Source organism: Tupaia chinensis, unplaced genomic scaffold (assembly GCF_000334495.1).
Source record: "Tupaia chinensis unplaced genomic scaffold, TupChi_1.0 Scaffold000515_1, whole genome shotgun sequence".
NCBI classification, from domain to species: domain Eukaryota; kingdom Metazoa; phylum Chordata; class Mammalia; order Scandentia; family Tupaiidae; genus Tupaia; species Tupaia belangeri.
This window is the reverse complement of record NW_006160028.1, coordinates 7,052,107-7,071,593: the sequence shown is the minus strand read 5'-3', so window position 1 is coordinate 7,071,593 and position 19,487 is coordinate 7,052,107. Positions and strand designations below refer to the sequence as shown.

The window sequence follows — 19,487 nt, the reverse complement described above, 5'->3', positions numbered from 1 at the left end:
GTCAGGCAGGTGGGAGTCTAGCACCTTAACCACCACGCCACCTGCCAGCCCCAGGACTCTGCGTTTTAAGCTAGCATCTGGGTGGTTCTGAAGTAGCGGGCGGGTCCCAGGGCTCCTTGGGAAATGGGGCCCTGGGACTTGCAGTGTCTTCATGCCCTCTTGCGATCCTCCTCCCCTCTACAGAAGGCCCTCCAGGCAGCTCCTGAGTAAAGACCAAAGGGGAACGAATGCAGGGAGAGGTGGGTGCCTCCTGGCCTCTCTGAGGCCCTCTCGGCAGCCCATCCCTCCTGGGCCCAGCTCCACTCTGCACAAGGGCCTGGCGCCCGCCGGGCCTGGTGGACCCACGCAGGAGGCACCCCCTACCCTCCATGGTCCTGAGTGTTCTTGGTGGGAGGTCAGAGGGGGAGTGGGGCTGCCGCAACAGGAGGGCTCAGGGCCGCGAGCCCCCGGCTCTGTTGAGGGGGTCCTGCTGCCTGGGAGCCGGCCGGGCCGGGACGTTAGCTGAGGTCCGTCCCCTGCACGCCTTGCTTCCCCTTGACTTCCCCCTCCAGGCCCCAGGTGTGCCTGCAGTTGCGTCTCTGGGGAGAGGTGTGTGGGTCACGGTGCAGAAGACAGAGCCTCCAGCATCTGGGTATCAGGCTGGGGTGTAGACGGGCTACACAGAAGTTCAAGCAATCGGTGTTGGAAGGAAACAGCTTCGTCTTCAAACCGAACTCAGATTCCCGAGGGTGAGGGGAAGCCGGCAGCGGCGTAGGCTAAGGGGCTCTGACCCTGCCTGCCCTACGTGGGTTTCGGGGCGAGCAGAGCATTCCTAGCACCTTTCTCGGGGTCCAGAAAGTGACTCCAGAGAAAAAAGCGGCGGGTGATGTGCCCGGGTAGCTGCTGTGACCCCGAGCAGGAGACCCCTCCGCCCCACCCGCAGGCCTTGCGCCACATGAACGCCACCCGAAGGGGGTTCTCCAAACCGACTGAGGTCGTGCCCCCCCCTCCCCTCTTCAGCCCGCAGGGCCCTGAATTCCAGGCCGCGAAGACGATCCGCATCCGGCACGCCGGTGTGGCCGAGGTCTCTTCTCACCGGGACCGTCTAGGGCCCCCCTCTCGGCCCTCTCCTACCCAGCGATCCCAGTTCTGGTGGGGATGGGGACCTGCCCCCAGTGCCTCAACCCCCCGAGCACGCACCATTCGTGTTGTCAAAGACCGTGGTGTGCTTGACGAAGGCCACGTCACCCGCATTCTCCGCCAGGCACCTGCCACGCAGAGGGCGGGTGGGCGTCAGAGGGAGGCCCGGCCGCAGCCCCCAGCCCAGCCGTGGCCGCCCCCCAGTACCTGAAGGCGCCACTGTCGCCGTAGTAGCGCTCCTGGCTGCTGCCCACGCACTTGTTGCGGCCCCGCTCGTCGCCCACGCAGAGCGCGCACAGCGAGGCCGGGTAGTGCTTGGCGTTGTTCACCGGCACGCAGCTGGCGTTGAAGAACTCGCTCACGGCTGGCAGAGGGAGGGCTGTGGTGAGGGGTGCGCAGGGGTGCTCCCCTCCGGGCTGGCCAGTGTGCGGGTTCTAGGCCCAGGCACCCATCTGCGCTGTTTCCACTCGGCGCTGAGCTCAGAGCTGGCGAGGCGGCTGTCTAGATGGGGAACCCTGTCGACCCCTGGGAAGCAGTGGCCGACCTTCATAGCAACTCCCACATGGATGGGGAGCTCACCCCCTGTCCTGCTGCCTGGCAGTGGCAGCCACCAGTCCTAGTACCCCTGTGTGCTTATGTGGGGGGTTTCGATAAAAACGCGTTTTGATTTTTTTCTGGGTTACCAGCCAGGACAGGCGTGTGGCCAGCCAGCCCAAGAATCTTGCCAGCTTCTGACTGCCTCCCTCTCACCGGGAGTGTTGCATTTAGCACACGTGGAGCCATGGTGGGTGCTTGGCAAGCCTTTCCTGTCTGTCCCCAGCTTCTCACTTAAGCAGATGCCTGGCCACTTTCCACCAGGTCCCCCAGATGCCCAGGTGGTGAACGCTGTGGGACGGGGACAGTCCCAGGAGCGGATGATGACATAGCCAGGCTCAGGCCCGTGTTTGCACCCACTCCCGTGTCCATTGGTGCTGGCACCACTCTGCCTGAGTGAGGAGGGGCCCCATGCACCCTCCACAGACACACCAGAGGGAGCCCTGACTGCTGCTGCGGGTCAGGACTATTTCCCAGCAGGCAGAGAGCGAGGGGCCTGTCGAGGAAGAGGACATCCCACCAGGACTGCCTCTTAGAGGCTCTGGCTGGAAGAGGACCCTGGCCCTCGCGGGTGGCTTGTCCCAGCGTCCCTTGGAGGCAGTACCTGTGAGGACGTCACAGTCCTTGGGCCGGATGTAGCCCCTCTGGATGAGGGCGCCCACAGGGATGTCCCAGCCAGCCAGGCTGCCGAAGCTTGAGTGGCAGGAGCGCTTGCCGCGCAGCTCATCCACGGTGAAGGCGTGGGTGCTGTCGCGCTTCACCACGGCCACCACGAAGTACGAACTGCTCCTGTCGTCCGCTGGGGGAAAGCGACACTACATGAGGGGCCCTCCTCTGAGAGTTTCCCTCAAGCCCGTCCCCGCTGTTTCCCTGCTGTTTCGCGGCTTCCCAGCAGCAGTCCCGCCCCAGCGCTGTGCGGGCTGAGGGCACCAGGCCCAGGCCCTGGGCGTTCAGGAGCAAATCTGGCAGGGCCTGAGCCCCATTGCAGAGCTGCAGCCTGGGAGGCCCCGGCCCCACCCCAGCCCCGTCATCTGCCCAGAGGAACATCTTTCTCTCCTGACACCCAGGTGCCACTGAGGGCTGTGGCAGCACTTGCCTGCGCCCAGAGAGTCCTCACGTCCAGGTGCGAGGCACAGACGGCCCAGGTCACCACTTAAGAGGACAGAGGCCAAAGCCTAGCCCAAAGCCCAGCCCAGGCCCCAGAGAAGGGGCAGATGAGCTGGCACCTCCCTGGGCCTGTTGGCCTCTTGGGATGGAAAAGCCGAGACCAACAGTCCAAAAGCCAGCCAACTTCACTGTCTGTTTTTATACTGCTTGGGTTGTGATCTAAGAATGGTTTTTCATTTTTTAAAGGGTTATTTAAAAAGACTAGGCAATGGGGGCCAGCAGGTGGTGTAGTGGTTAAGGTGCTAGACTCCCACATGGTCGACTGCAGTTCGAGTCCTGGACCCAGCAACTTGAAACTCACACCAAGTGCATGTGTGCCCAAAATCCTGAGGGGAGAATGGAGGAGAAAGGATTGCGGCATGGCCATCCCCCCTGGGGGGTGATTTCTCGCTTTCTGTCTCTCTGTCTCTCCATTAAGCACACATAGCCTATAGCAAACGAAACAAAACAAAACAAGAACTCTCTAGAAATAGAAGAGGTGTTCAGGTCTGTGGACGTCATAGGCTCAGGCGTTCACTCTCCGACCTGCTGCAGAAGCCCGCTAACCTCTTACAACACTCACTGAACTGATGGAAAACCGAGGCCGGGGCAGGAGGGCCTTGCCTGGACACGGACAGCAGCCAGTGCGGCGAGGGAGGCCCTGAGAGAGGGCTGGAGCTTCAGAAGTGGCTGAAGGGGCACACGTCCACGCTGATGAGGGTAACAAGCTGGGAGTGGTGGCCCATGCCTGCGGCCCCAGCTACTGCGGAGGCTGAGGCAGGAGGCTTGTGAGTTTGAGGCCAGCCTGACAACACAGCGAGACCCTGGCTCTTAAACAAAGTCCCAACCACCTCCGGCCGAGGCCAGGCCGCCGGTGCTGCACTCACGGGCATAGTGTTCCCCGGCCGCTGGGACCAGGCCGTATGTCTTCCCTGCCATGTAAATGTCCTCGCCCTTCAGGGTCACAGCATCGATGTGCCCAGCCTGCAGGGAACAGAAAAAGGACCAGGCTGGGTGGGCTTCCAGATGGTTCTGGGTGCTGGGGTCAGAGGGAAGTTGGTGGGCATTTCCCCATCTGGCCTGTCTGCCTTTCCACTCCTTGTGAAGATGGGGTGCTTAGACCATAGGGTGGGGGCCAGTAGGGGTGCTCGGAGGACCTAAGGGCTGAAACCAACCCACCCTGGCACACAGCCATGGTGGTCGGCTTCAGTCCTTCAGCACACGGTTATCGAGGTCTCCCATGTGTCCCGGTTCTGAGCAAAGCATAGCAGGATCCCTGGCCAGGGCTTGGTGTGGCGTCTCCCCTGGGATCGCCAGCCCCCAGAGGAGGCACTGCATCTCCAGGACCCAGCCACGGGCGTCTGTCAGAAGCCTGCACAAGCAGAAGGATGACCTGGGTCTTGAAATTCAGCAGAACCAGGGCCCGTGGGAGGAGGGTCCGGGGACAAAGCCCTGCCCAAGGAGGCAGCAGCAAGGGCTCAGGGCCTTCTCTCCCACCTCCTGAAGCACCACGGGCCACCTGCATCCCACGCCCTTGTCCTTTCTGAAGCCTCTTGACGGGTGGTCCCAGGACCTTGCAAAAGGGCAGTTTAGCAAACAGGTCACAGTAGTGAGATAGTCCCTGAGAGAGGGGGCAAGGTGGGACACCTGTGCCCAGGTATGGGCTCCTCCCGGCCCCCGTTCAGGCCCACAGGCACAAAGTTCCAATGCTGGAACAGTAAGCTGGGGCGGGGCACCAATACTCGGAGCCCAGAGGGTGTTCCTCTGGGGCCCTTCTTTCCCCACCCAGACCCTCTCCAACCTGTGCTGTCAGGGAGGACACAGACCCAGGCCCACAGCCAAGGCCCTGTCTGGGTGAGGGGCCCCTCCTGGTCACTGACTGGGCAGGAAGTGGGTGTTAGAGCCACACTGCACATCATCCCCCAGCATCTTTGAAGCTGGAACTGGGGCTATCTGCACCTCCTAAAAGGTTCTGAGGAACCCCTGACGTCTGCTGCTCTCCCATAGGCCCCTGGGCAGCCTGCCTCCTCACATCAGCCCTGGCTCTGGGGCTCTTGGAACAAGCTACCCCACTGCAAGGCAGCCTGCCAGGCACCAGGAGACGGAGGCCCCTGCACCCCTAAGTCTTCCTTTCCTTGGTTCCAGCAAGGCACCTATTCCCCTCGCACATGCGGCTGATCTCAGCTCCGCACGAGTTCTGTCAGCCCCTGGGGAGACGGAGCTCCACACCGAGCTGGTGGGCAGGCGAGCCACTTCCAGCCTCTCTCAACCCTATGCCGGACTGGAAAGTGTGCTAGGTGGCATACCACCCCACAGGGTGAGACGATCCACACGTGGCTTCGCGGTGCTGGGCACACGAAGGCCTGGCTCGGGAGACTGCCAGCCCTTACTAGCCTGGTGCCTGGCTGTCTCTGCACAGTCTTCACCTCTGGTCGGTGTGGGCCCCGGCTCCTGAGGCTGTGGCCTCACCTACTTGCTATTACAGCAGGGAGGGAGGAGTCCGGGCACCCAGGGCTGACGGCTGGGCCCCGCGACCACAGCAGGACCGCCTCCTGACCTCAGGGCCCTGGCCCTCTTCTGTTTCCTGCCTCCATCTCCTCAGACAGGCAGAGCAGGGAGGTGCTGGGGGCCTCAGAGACCGGGGCAGGTACATTTAACTGCGGAGGGGGCAAAATCTACTTAATAGGTCACGACAAGCATTAAGGGCAAAAGAAAAAAAAAAGACTAGAAATAGAACACAGGAGAAAACACCGAGTACCGTCCGGTTTCAGATGGCTCTGTGTAGGATGCCATTTCCTCACATACTGTGTATCCGAAAGAGAAGTCTATGTGCCCTAGACGGTGACCTGTGTAAAAACCTCTGAGTGCGGGTTTTTGCCCCAAAGCTGTAACAATGACCCGGGCCCACCCCTACAGCCCACAAAGGGGCGCTGACATTTGGAAGGGGGGAGGGGCTCACCAGGGCCAGGGACGGTGGGTGCCAATTGGTCACCGATGGCGGATCGACTGGGGCCAGCGCTGCTCCTGTGCCCTGAGCAAAGAGCCCTGGCTCCCCAGGGGGAGAGCCCCTTCCCTCCCTCGACCTCTCCCCCTTTCTGTGGGCTGTCAGGTCATCATGGCAGACATGCAGCTGGGGGCCAGGCTGTATAGACATCCCAGGTGTGGCCCAGCACCCAGGGCCCACTCCGCCCTCCAGGGGGACGGCTCACCTGGATCTGCTCCACGCAGTGCTGGGGGGACTCGGCCGACACGCACTGGATGTCCGGCTTGAGCCCCTGCCGGCTGAAGGCCACAGCCATGTCGCCGCACTTCTGGATCTCAGGAGTTGACAGCACACACCAGCGCAGGTAGTGGGGCAGCCCTGGAGGGGTGTGTGTGTCAGTGCGGCCTCCCCCGAGGGGGCACAGCCAGGCCAGGAGCCTCGGAGAAGGGCTTGGCATTAGCCCCAAGGAAGTTCTGGGTCTTCCTCTTGAAGCTGCGAGGTGGCTATCAGGAGTCTAACCCCCTGCTCCCTGGGTCTCATGCAGAAAGGGGTAACGGAACCTCTCCCCCGGGACTGTGATGGTTCGAGGCACACATGGCCACCTGGTCCCTGGCTGTAGGCTGAGGGTGAGGGCCAGCGAGGGGCAGGAAGCGCACTTGCAGATCACTGGAATAAACAGCTAGGTGCCCGAGCCAGGGCCGGGGCCAAGCGGTGGGGAGAGGGAGGAGGGGTGAGTGGTGTGGAGGAAGAAGCCAGGATGAGACAGTCCTACATGGAGGAGACCGTTCCCAAGAGAGACCCTGGTGGCCTGGATCCCCCACTTTGGGAGCAAGTGGGGCTCCCAGCCTCCAGCAGCCCTTGCCACCACAGAGAGGCCCCTCCTCAAAGCCCCAGAGGCAGAGAAGTGGACATGACAGGCTCCCACAGCGGCCAAGAGCCACCCCCCTATACCCCGACCTTGCATTGTCGAGGATGAGCAGGGCCAGAGCTGGCAGCAGGCATGGGTGGACTTACGGTTGGGGTCACAGAGCAGCCCCTTCATGGCGTGCAGGTATTCGCGGCCCAGCCAGGCCTCGTAGGTCTGCGTGGCGATGGGCACGAGCTCCAAGGTGGCGTCTTTGAACAGCAGGTTCTTCTGGCCGTAGGCGTCGGAGCTGAACATCTGGAAGCTGCTGCCCTCGTGGCTGAACAGACGCTGTGTGGGGCGGTGGGGTGGGGTGGTGCTGGTGAGGGTGGGCCTGCCCTCCCACTGGCTGCCACCCCCTCTCCCAGTGGCCTTGGCCAGGCACCCAGGGCCAAGGGAGGCCTCCCTCCTCCATGGCGCCTCCTCCAGTTCCACCCCCGCCCCGTGCTCTGGGTCTTCACTTGACTCGCCCGGCCTGTCACACACAGTTCGGCCACTATGACCCAGGCAAGGGTAGGTCTGAGGACAAGCTACGGGACTGGGCAGTGGCACGTGGGTGGGCAACACGAGCTAAGGCTGGGCGGGCAGAACCGTTGCTTTGTAACCTTTGCTCTGTCGCCTTTGGTGCCACCTTGGTTGCCACATTTCAGTACCAGAGGAGGTGGGGATGGCAATGCTGCCCCGCTGTCTGCTCCCCTGTTCTAGCGATGTTTTCTCTGAGGGGCGCCTGCGTCTGTGGTCTCCCTGCTCTGGCCAGCTTGCCTAGTCATCCCTTACTCACGCTGGGCTGGCCTCAGCCTGGCCACAGCCTGGTCCCCACCTGGGGCCTGTCCCTCCTGTTCTTCGCCCAGAGCTCCCTGTGGTGGGTGACCAGAAGGCCGGCACGCCCAGGAGGCTGTGCAGTGGCCACTGAGCCCACCTGGCCTTCATTCAGCAGCCGGAAGATGAGGGCCCCGTCCACGTCAGCTCGGACCACCACGGCGTGAGCAGGCACCCGCGCCAGGTGGCATCGCCTCCACTCGGTGACCTCGGCCCGGCTGCCGTCCCTGCACAGCAGCTCGAAGTCCTTCGACAACAGTGCCTGGCCCCAGGAGGGCAGGGTTCTTCCTGTGGAGACGGGAAGCCTGGGTGAGCCTACTTCTGTCCTGGAGGACGGTGAGGGAGGCCCAGGAGGAGAGGACTGGGGAGAGGCTAGGTGTCACGGAGGTGAGAACCCAGAGCCTGAATGAGGAGAGCTTGGTGCCTGCACCCTGCGAGACCAGGCCTCGACATAGCTGGTGTCTGATTCCCGATGTTTTCCACCCTCACCAATTCCTTTCTTTCTTTCTTTTCTTTTCTTTTCTTCTTCTTTTTTTTTTTTAATCACCAGAGGGTGTGTGTGGTCACTAGAGAGAGCGAGAGAGAAAAAGAGAGAAGAAACCCCTTCCAGGAGGATGTGGCCGCACCACAATCCTTTCCTCCATCCCTCCCTCTGTCAGGATTTTGGACACGCATGCATGTGAGCCCGGCGTGTTTGTCAAGCCACGGTGGGCCATGTGGGCTCTGGCTCCCTGTGCGCTGTGCTAAGCCCCTGTGCTGCGGGGCCATCACTAATTCCTGGTAATGAAACAGATCTGAAGTACCTGGCAGTAAAGTAACATACAAACAGGAGTATCTGCTCAAGATAAAGAGAGGAAGAAAGTAAGTGAAGCTAGGGTGAGAGAGAGTCTGGGGTGATGTCACTGCCTGCCATCAGATACTAAGGTTGGCTCTGAGCAGAGGGCAGGGGGCAGGGGGCAGAGGCCAACAGACTACCCAGAACCATGTACCATGGAGAAAAAGGTAATGCCCGAAAGCTTTGTCCACAACCTCAACTATCAGTATTTTGGTGTTCTCCTCTCAAGACTTTTTTTCTATTAATATTTCTATTTTCTAAAAGAACTATTTAATTTTTATTTATCGTTCTTATTGTTATTATTATTTTAATTTGCTATAGGGAACATGCCCTCGCCAGAGAGAGAGAGAGAGACAGAAAGTGAGAAAGCAACCCCCAGGTCCAGGACTCTAACTGTGGTTAGCCACATGGACGTCCAGCGCCTTAACCACCATGCCGCTTGCTGGCCCCGTTTTCTAGCCGCTTTTTTAAAATAATTATTTTATTTATTTTTACTCTTCATCATATTTTATTTTATTTTATTTTATTTTATTTTATTTTATTTTTTGAAGTTGACCAGAGAGAGATAGAGAGAGAAGGAAGGTGAGAAAGCAAGCTGCCAGGTCTGGGACTTGAACAGTGGTCGGCCATGTGGGAGTCCAGCCACCATAACCACTACTCCACCTGCTGGCCTAGCTAATCATTTTTTTAACATAGTTAACAGACATGGATGATAGGCAATTTTGGATCCTATGTTTCTTCCCCCACTTATCGCTCTAAAGTATTTTTCCAGATTATTGGAAACTTTCCATAAAACCCACTTACTTCTTTCTAGAAAATGAGATTTTCTGTGAAAAAGTGATGATTGATACCAAATAAGAATAAGAAGAAGAGACTATTAAGAGCTGTAACTAAGCCACAGATGGTCCTATGTAACAATATATTTATGACTTTTAAATTAAAATGAGGGGGAAAAATCCCTGTTAAGGAAAAGAAAGGGAAAACGTTAATTTGTGGGACCATGAAAACGCTCACCCTGAAGCTATTTAAAAACAGCTCCCCAAAACAACAGAGTAATAGTTCGAAAAACTCCATAAAGGTCATTTTTAATAGCTGCGACAGTTTCTAGCACTCTCCACAGTTCCTCCGCGGCATCCTCTCCCACCCCCCAGCTTTTCTCTATTTTTAAACTGCTGCCAGCCCTCTGCGTGCTCTCTGGGGTGTCATCTGCCTTCCCAGGAGCGGGATGCCAGTTAGCTCCGTGCAAAGGCCACTGCTGTTTCTCATCGCTAGGGACAATGGCAGCCCCATCCCCTCACTGCATTACACCTTCGGGACAATTCTGCTATTTCGCTCTTAATGATCTTTTTGCATAGAATACCCTTTAAAAATGACCTCCTCAGATTTTCTTAGATTAGTATCCAAACTTTAAAAAAAGCTCATTTTCACCCAATACCTCCCTATTCTTCTTTGCTTGACTCCTTGTGGGGCATCGGCCCAGGGCAGCCCAGTGTTACAAGACTTTCCTGCCCCGGGAGGATGCCTTGGGCTTTGTCCCGTTTGGGACTGCTTGTTTCCCTCTTTCTCATAGCTTGTTCACATTTGCCTTCAGAAAGTTCAGACTGCACAATGGCCAGTCTGATTTAAAGGGCGACGACTGGCCCAGCCATGGTGGTGCCAGCAGTAGAGAGCCACTGCTTGAACCTGGCCAAGGCGGGAAGAGCCAGGTTCAGTTTCCAGACCAACCTGGACAGGCTGGGCAGGGTAGCATGTGCCTGTGACCCTGCTAACTGGAAGGCTGGGTCACCACCGCAAGACTGTCAAAAACGCCACCACTTTCTCCCTCCTCCTGTACACCCTATCTCTCTCATAATAAAAGGGGAGGGCAGCAGATAGCATAACAGTTATGTTGCTGAGCTCCCACATGACAGGCTGGTTCAAGTCCTGGACCTGGTGGCTTCAAAATCATGCTGGATGTATGTGCGTGTGTACCCAAGATCTAGGAAAGGGAGTGGAGGAGAAGGGATTGTGTCATGGCCATCCCTCTGCAGGGCGATTTCTCACTTTCCTCTCACTGACTCTGTCTCTCTCTCTCTCCTTTTGGCAAGTACATGCAACCCAAGGCAAAAACCTCTTTAAAAAAAAAAAGGTAATAATTATCAACAATAACAACAAAAAGATTTTTTTGAGAGAGATATTTTTGCTATAGGGTGCATGTGCTTGCTGGAGAGACAGAAGAGACAGAGAGACAGAAAGTGAGAAATCACCCCTCAGGGGGAATGGCCATGCCACAATCCCTTCTCCTTCATTCTCCTCTTGGGATTTTGGGCACGCACGCACACGTGCCCGGTGCATTTTAGGCCACTGGGTCTGGGACTCTAACCGTGGTTGACTATGTGGGAGTCCAGTGATGTAGCCACTACACCACCTGCTGATCCCCCCCAAAAATTGATTTTAATAAAGGTGATGATCAGACATTCTGGAATAGGCAAAACTAGAGAAACTGAAGTCTGACTGGTGGTTACTGGCAGTTGGCAAGAGAGGAAGACCAGAGACGGGCATGAGGAGACTTTGGAGGTGAAGGTTTGGAGGTGAAGGGTTGCTGCCATCAGTGTTCGGTTGCGTGCTGGCTATGCAGTGTACGTTTCTGACAAAACTCCAAAAGGGTACATTTTGCTGCATGTCAATTAAACCTCAATTAAAAAAAAAAAAGGATCTTCAAGTAAATCCAAATTGAGGATCGTTCTATAAAATAACTAACCCCACTCTTCAAAAACACCAATGTCATAAAACAAAAAACAACCGAGAAACTGTTCCAAGATAAATGAAACTAAAGATATCTAGCAAGTAAGCACCATGCGTGGTCACAGATTAGGTCCAGGGCCTGAAAATACATTGCGGCAAAGACCACGGTAGTCAAGACAGGGCATCGGCTTACGAATCTTTCACGGCTGAATGGAGAGGTATGTGGAGGAGAAATGAGTGCATACACGCGGCACGGTACGCAGTAGGGCAAAGCCCTGTCACTGCAGGCCACACAGACAAGGCCGGTGGACACTGTACTGAGATAACCCGGCACAGAAAGACGATGTCGCCTGTTCTTACGTGCGTAAGCTCATTCTGATCTCATGGAAGCAGCGAGGAGGAGTGGTTACTGGAGGCTGGGCAGGGGACTAGGGATGGAGGGATGTTGGTAAGCCCGTAAACAGGTAAGGGAGTAAGTTCAGGGCCAGCAGGTGACATGGTGGTTAGGGCACTGGACTTCCACATGGTCAACTGCAGTTTGAGTCCTGGACCTGGCAGCTTGCTTTCTCACTTTCTCTCACTCTCTCTGGTGAAGCATATGATCTTTAGAAAATTAATACATTTTAAATAAAAATTAAAAAATAATTATTTATTTAATTTTATTTATAACTATTATTATTTTTAATTTGAGGGACCAGCAGTTAGCGTAATGGCTATGTCGCTGCACTCCCTCGTAGTTGACCACGGTTTGCGTCCTGGACCCGGTGGCTTAAACTCATGCCGGGTACGTGTGTGTGCATGCCCAAGATCCCGAGATTGGGTCGATGATGAGAGAGTCCAGCGACATAGCCATTATGCCAACTGCTGGTCCCTTTTTAAAAAATATTTGTTTGGGACCAGGAGATGGCATAATGGTTACATCACTAGACTCTCAGTGACTTGAAACTCATGTCAGGCATATGTGTGTGCATGCCTAAGATCCAGACAGGAGAATGTAGGAAAAGGGATTGCAGTGTGACCATCCCCTGGGGGTTAATTTCTTGCTTTTTGTCTCTAGCAAACACATGCACCCTATAACAAAAATTATTTAATTTTAGTTATTATTGTGATTATTTAAATTTGACTAGAGAGGGAAAGTGAGAAAGCAAGCTGCCAGGTCTGAGACTTGAACTGCAGTCAGCCATGTGAGAGTCCAGTGCTTTAACCAAGCCTCCTGGCGGCCCCAAATAAATACTTTTTTTTTTTTTTTTAAAGAGAACAGTAAGTTCTAGCATCCTATAGCACAGTGGGGTACCTAGAGTTGACAATATTTCAGAATAGTTGACAGAGAGGGTTTGAATGTCCCTAACACGGGTAATGATAAACGTCTGAGATGAGGAATAAGTCACTACCCTGATTTGATCATCCTGCACCGTGTTCACGCACCGACAAATCACAGCGTACCCTCTGAATACGTACAATTACGATGCGGCAATTTAACATGTGAAAACTGCTACAAAGGACAGGTTGGGACACTCAGTGGACGTGGAACATGGACTGCTGATAAGGTACTCGTGCTTTATCAGTCACCGTCCCTGAGAGGTTGCTGTGATGAGGACACATCTTCCTAGGAGATACCGGGTCGGAAAAGTCATGACCCCCCTTTTTGCACAGAAAAACATAGAAAAATGTCCTGACTTTTCCGATAACCCAATACATTATGAAGAGTTCGAAGTGTATGACACAGGCAAACGTACTCTCCAATAGGTCAGAAAATGCGCACGCACACACATGCGTGTGCACACACACACACAGATCAACACAACAAATGTGGCAAAAGGCTAAAAGCGGGAATGGAGGTTCACAATTGATGGGAGCCGTCTGAATCATTGCACGACTTTTCTGAAACTCACTTGTCTCCAAAGTTAAAAACAGAAACGGCAGTGAGGAGCCCTTGTTTGGGGGAAGGGATGGCTTCTTCAGGAGAGAGGAGAAAAAATGCCAGGAAGGGACAGCAGATGAGACCTAGCGTGGAGGTTTGGAAACGTGGAAGGGCAGATCCCAACCTTCGGTTGGAAACGGAACGGGTGAATACGCATCTCAGAGCAGAGCAGAGCTGTTCGCTGGCCCCTCTATCCTCAGCCCCGTGGAGCCACTGGAACTCCTTGGGGGGAGCCACTTCTTCCTTTGCACTAAGTTCAGACCCTCTGGGACTCATCTGAGGTCACTGAGGTCACCGGAGACTCAGAGCAGTGCTAAGCTGAGGTGCCTGCTCCTGGCCTGCCATCCGGGGTCCCGAGAGCCCGCTTCCTGGGGCGCACGCCTCTCACCATCCGTGTTCTCCAGCACCGTGCTGTGCTTCACAAAGGCCACATCCCCAGCCCCCTCTGCCAGGCACCTGCGGAGAGAAACCATGAGCCCGGGTGGGGGAGCTCCCCTGAAGTCCCTCGTCCCCTGCCCATCCTCTACTTTGTAGGGCGGGCCTTGTGGGGTAGCCATGGTGGGTACAGGTTTTAGCCAGGCAGCCCCAGGTTCCACCTTGGCTGCTGCTATGTGGCTTTGCCATGGCGCGTTCCCTTCCCAGCCCATCACCGTGGAGCTCTCCCATAGGGCTGCCCCAAGGAGAGATGCATGTAGCCCCCACGGACCACGTGCAGCCTGGCTGGGGCCGGCGGGAGCAGGGACTCGTGAGCCAGCTGCGGTCAGCGACTGCACGCTCAGGGTGTTTTGAAGACAATCTAGCCCTGAGGCAGAGGGTTGGGCTAGAAGGCCTTTCCTACCATATCCAAAATGTCCTGAGCAGGACAGTGACTTTCACGTCACGGGCACGGCCGGCGGGGCAAAGGAGATGCTTGGTTCCCGCCCCCCTCACCACCACCACCAGAAAAGCAGCAGGATTGGATGGAGAAGGGGTGAAACAACCCAGGAGAGGCCTTCGAGGGCTCAGGAGAATGGGCAGCTGAGGCGGGCAGGGGTCACCTGCTTGCAGGTCCCGAGTGTGGTTTCTGCTCTGTGCCCAGACCTGCGTTCGGCCAGGTCACACCTGGGATGTGGGGCGCCATCAGGCTTTCTCACTTCCGGGTGGAAACACCAGGTCACATGGCCAGAGAGTGGCTGGGGGCTTCCACTCCAGCCCCGCGGAGAGGTCAGCATATTCGTGGATTCGTGGACAGAGGGACTGCACCCTTAGCTGGCGGGGATGCCCTACTGGGCCCACGAGGGCTTAAACCTGCTGCCAGCCCTAACTAGGCAGACAGGGTGGCCCTAGTGTCGGGCCGCACCCCCACCCCCTCCACCTCCTTGTGAGTCTGAGACACCAGAATGGGGACATGGGAGTGGCAAAAAGGCTGTTTTTTTCCATTTTCTCCTCGGAGCCCTCATCTCTCTAAATATACCAAACATGTTGATTTTATGAGCAAACCCAGTCTGGCATATTGCAGCTTGACGTTTTCCAGCTAACCAGGGCACAGAACTAAATAAAGGGTGCTTTGAGGAGACGCAGCTGCCACGGCCACGCCCCCGGCCCTCTCTGGGTGAAGGTTTTTCCCCCCTCCAGCGGCCTCCAGCCCGCACTCAGCCCCTCCCCTGCCGGCCTCCCCAGGGCTCCTCACCGGAAGGCCCCGCTGTAGTCGTAGTATCTCTCCAGGGGGCTCTTGTCACACACCCCTTCCCCGGAGCTGTCACCTCGGCAGAGGCGACAGAGGGACTTGGAGTAACTGGTCTCTCCTGCCCCTGGCACGCAGCTACCTCCAAAGTAGTCACTGACAGCTGTGGGAGAGCAGAGAGGTCACTCAGGCCCTTCTTCAGACCCTGACACAGGCCCCCGAGAGAGCCATGCGTCAGGACATCCCCCGCCTGAGGCAGGGGGCCTGGGCTCTGCTGGAACCGCATCTGGCCTCCTGAAAATCCGTCACCTTCTAGCCTCAGTCTGGGCAACCTGGGGAACTGGACAAGGTCCGTGATCCTCGGGCCGGTCCACGAAGTAGCAAGGGGACTTATTTTAAAATGGAGGGGCTGGAGGCAGCAGGTGGCGTGGTGGTTAAGAGCGCTGGACTCCCACATGGCTGACCACAGCTCAAGTCCTGGACCTGGCAGCTTGCTTTCTCACTTTCCCCCTCTCTCACTCTGGCTAAATTAAAATATATAAAACAATGTTAAATAAAAAGAATTCTTAATAAATACAAGTAAGTAGATAGATAGATAGATAATAAATAAATAAATAAAATGAAGGGGCAGTCTGAGGGTGCACAGGAAAATGCAATGCTCTGTGGGAAGGCCCTGGCTTTGTGTCCGAAGACCTCCTGGAGCAGGGCAGGCATGCGTGAGCCCGTGACCCGCGCTGACTGAGGCTGGGTGGAGGGTGTGCGGGGACCTTGTTACGGGCACCGTATCTCTGTGTCTCTTTCACTCATGGAATTAGTAAACTTCAGAAAAAGTAAAAATGGCTCAGGGGAACAACACATTTACTCAGAAGTGATCACAGAGGATAACTAAACATTCGCTAGACACTGCTCAGTGTGGGGTTCGTTTCCAAAGCAGTTACGGGAGATGAATGGAAGGGGAGAGAGAGAATTACTTCCTGAGCAGATTCATCTGATGGGAACACTTCTCAGAGCACAGGGGAAGCGGGAGCTGAGCAGGAGGCCTGGGTCGGCCTCACACCCACCCCTTCACAGTGACTTATCCTGGGAAGGGGGAGGACACCAGCTGCCTGCACCCGAGCCCACGGAGCCACACGCACGCCCAGTGGAGCCGAGCTCTCCCAGGGCCAGCCACTCTCCTCTCCCGGAGGAGTGGAGGAGCAGACGCTCGATAGCTCTGCCCCACCCTTGGCCTCCACCTGAGAGGCGGCAGCTCCCAGGCTCGGGCCCTGTGCTGGCTCACCTGCTGGTTGGGCCTCTCGCCACCTGGGAGCTTTCTCGGTGCAGGTCAGTAGCTTATTTGTGCCTTGAAAAAATTGTGACGTGAAGGAAACGCTGCCATGACCGTGCCGTGTCTAGACAGGTGGTACAGATCGCTCCCTTGCAGTTCGTCAGCTCCCACCGTGGGCTGGGCCCTGTGCCTGGCAATGTCGTGTGGGACACTGTGGCCAGTGTGGGCCAAGCCACGCACCGCAGGGACTAATCAACCAGAAACTCACACGGTGCCAACATGGGGCTGGCCCGCAGAGGCAGGGAGGGATTCCACCGCGTGCGTGTCTGGGCGGACCCTGGTGGGGGGCTTTGCTGCACCTCTGAAGGAGTGCAGGATGAAGCTGAGGCCAGAGGGGGCTACCCAGCGAAGGAATGAAAAGAGGGAGAGGGCACCCAGAGAGCCCCTGCCTGGCCCGAAGCCCTCACCTTTGAGCACGTCGCAGCCCATCACCGAGAGGCGGCCGCTGTCCACCAGGTAGCCCACGGGCACGTTCCAGCCCACCGTCCGGTTGATGCCCGTGTGGCAGGACTTCACGCCCCTCAGGGTGTTGATGGTCACAGAGGAGCTCCGCTTGACCACAGCCACGGCGTAATAGGAGGTCCCGACCTCTAGGAGGGGTGAGGAGCGGGCTGAGGGAGAGGCCTTGAGGGAGGCCCCAGGGCTGCCCTGCCTGGGACAGCCGCGGCGAAGGCTGCGTGCTGCAGGTGTGGGTGTCCGTGTGGATGTGTGCACGGCCTTCTAGCTACCGGGAGGGCAGGTGGGCGCGACCTGCCTGCTCGTACCAGGCCTTGCCCTCCCTCCACTAGCCTCCTGAGCCGGGTACTCTCTGGAGATTCTCGTCCCTTCCCTGAGCTCCCCCTTTTCCTGCCCAGCCAGCTGCTGCTTTGCTGGGACCACAGCTGTGCAAGTCACGGGGGCACGGAGGTGGGCAGAGGGCAGAGCGGCCTGGGACGGGGGAACTTGTGGGTCCGAGGGGCAGGGAAGCAGGGCAGGGATTTGCTCAGTCAGGAAAAGTGAATTCTAGGGGCTGAGGGGACAGGTGGGCAGGGGCAGAGAGAGACGGGGGACAGAGAGAGCTGGCAGTGTGGCCCCAGACCACTCAGGAGCCCCAAGGGCTGGGGGGTGGAGGCACGTGGGAGGGCTCTGCAGCCTCCAAAAGACCCCCTTGGGCCCACGGGGGGCCCAGAAGGGCCACTCAGACGAGACACAGACGGCTTAGCCACAGGGATGACGACCAGAGGGCCTCCACGAGACAAAGGCGTGCACAGGCACGCTCGATCTCTCACAGAACGCCCTCGCGTTCTTCTCTCATGCTGTCTCATGTACACGCACTCACACACTCATGCGCACACTCACACACGTTCACTTACACACGTACATGCACACGCACACTCACATACTTTCACGTGCACTCACGTGCACACTCACATATACATGCTCACACTTTCACATGCACACTCACACGTAATCTGTCACGCATACCCCTCACACGCATTCTTTCACATAAACACACACACCCTCACACATACTTCCACATTCATTGCTACACTCATCGTCACACACAGTCGCCACATTCTTTCACACATTCTCAACAGTCAGCTCACACACAGTCACACACACATAACGAGCATTACGCACACACTTGTCCATTCTCTGTTGCATACACTGTCACATCCTGTCACACACTCTCAGTTTCACACACTCACTCTCACAGTCACCTAACTCTCACACTCTCTCACATACACTTACACACACACACATGCACACACCTGTGCCAGCCACGACCACAATGAAGCCGAGTTCTAGAGGAGGCCGGCCCTGCCAGCTGGAGCAGCTCGTGGGCACCCAGGACACCCTTCCCCTCCAGCTCCTGGGCCACCAGGATGTCCCCTGGGGTGTCCATCAGGGCTCAGCCTAGGTTTCCAGAGGCCCCTCGGGGCTGCTCTGCCACCAGGCATTCCCCATGGCCCCCATTTGCTCCTTCACAGCCTTCACTTTTCTTCAGAGCCCCTGCCACGTGGACCCCGCGTTCGTGGCCTGTCACTGCCTCCGGCTCCTGCAGGCAGGGGCGGGTCTGCTGCCTGGGGTGAGCGGGCAGCCGGTCTCGGATGGGCTGAAGTAACCAGGCAGGAAGGGCCTGGCCCCGAGGCCACCAGCGGTTCGTGGGTTGGACTGACAGCACTCATTCAACCACATCTGGCCCACACCTTCTCCAAGAGACCCCGTGCAGAGCAGCAGAGAGGGCGCAAGGACCAGGACGGGTCTCCCTCGGGGACTACCAGGGTCAAGGGGGCTTCTGGAGGCTGTGGGAGCCATCAGGGGAGAGAGGTGCCGTGTGGGGGTGGGGATGGCTCAGGCGGCTCCTTGGGGGTAACCACCATGCTGGCCTGAGACAGGCAGGTGCTGAACAAGGACAGGTGGTGTGGACAGGCTGAGCTGCAGCGTATCTGGCAGGGGGACCCCACACCTCTCGGCACACTCCCCGTGCCAGGTGGGCACACGCGGGGGCTCACTTAATGGATGTGACAGGGCAGGCGTTATCTCTGTCTCATAGCCAGGGACGGGCGTCGGCGGTCATGGGAAAGGGCAGAGCTGGGGTCCCGCTCTGGGCCTGCTGGACTCCGGGGTGCCTGTCCTCACCTCTCCTGCCAGCGGTGTCCCCACTCTGCTGCCCTGACAGAAAGGCACCGGCGCTGGCAGGCAGCGGGCCCTCCGTGGGCGCGCACCCAGCGCTCCGAGGGCCTGGGGAACCCCTCAGCAGGGGCTTCCTGAGCATGAGTTGGGGCTGCTGGCCCCCACGAGGATGAATGGGTGCGGGTCAGCGCCGTGTCCCTGGCACTCCTGCCTCCAATTCAGAGGGTTAGGGGGTTCTCTGAAGGCTTGCGTGGCTGGGCCCCAAGGACGGCTCTGTGGACCGACCTGATGGCCAGTTTGGAGCTGGGGAGGGGGGAGCTGGAGACTCTGCCCCTCACCTTGATCGTATACTTCGCCCACCACGGGCTTCAGGCCAAGTTCCTTCCCCGCCTCGTAGATGGCACCTCCATCCAGAGTGATGGCGTCGGCCTCCTGCGCCTGGTAAGAAACCTGCTCAGTCCAGCCCCCACCCCGCCCTCGAGGCCCATTCGCTCAGGGACTCAGGGACACCCACCAGCCTGCCCAGGGCCCCCTGAAAAGCCCTGCAGGTCTCCAGTCCCCTCCACCTGGCCCAGGAGCCCTGTCACGGCTTGGACTCTGGCCCCATTACCAGGTGAAAACTCACCTCGTCTTACTATTAAGCATTTAAAAAACATGAGTAAGTTTCCAGGACTCACAGTAGGTGCACAGAGGAAATCAAATGGCCGGCCTCACTCTCCTGCTTCCCGTTCTGAGAGCCTACGGAGGCTGACTGCCAGAACTGCTGTTTAGCTTTTCCTTTTTTTTTTTGGAGAGGTTTTTGCTATAGGGCACGTGCGCTCACCAGAAAGACAGAG

The 19,487-nt window shown here is 57.4% G+C and overlaps 1 protein-coding gene across 1 annotated transcript in view; it reads right to left on the bottom strand.

Moving 5' to 3' along the window:
* The window catches only part of MELTF (melanotransferrin), a 32,096-nt gene that overhangs the window by 6,104 nt on the left and 6,505 nt on the right, over positions 1 to 19,487 (bottom strand). Inside the window, exons 3-13 of the mRNA XM_006156815.1 lie at positions 18,990 to 19,089; positions 16,443 to 16,625; positions 14,715 to 14,871; positions 13,434 to 13,501; positions 7,666 to 7,853; positions 6,857 to 7,037; positions 6,069 to 6,220; positions 3,747 to 3,843; positions 2,318 to 2,512; positions 1,327 to 1,483; positions 1,180 to 1,247 (exon numbers count right to left, since the gene is read on the bottom strand). Of these exons, the coding sequence (XP_006156877.1) occupies positions 1,180 to 1,247; positions 1,327 to 1,483; positions 2,318 to 2,512; positions 3,747 to 3,843; positions 6,069 to 6,220; positions 6,857 to 7,037; positions 7,666 to 7,853; positions 13,434 to 13,501; positions 14,715 to 14,871; positions 16,443 to 16,625; positions 18,990 to 19,089 (1,546 nt within the window). The remainder of the gene's footprint in view (positions 1 to 1,179; positions 1,248 to 1,326; positions 1,484 to 2,317; positions 2,513 to 3,746; positions 3,844 to 6,068; positions 6,221 to 6,856; positions 7,038 to 7,665; positions 7,854 to 13,433; positions 13,502 to 14,714; positions 14,872 to 16,442; positions 16,626 to 18,989; positions 19,090 to 19,487) is intronic.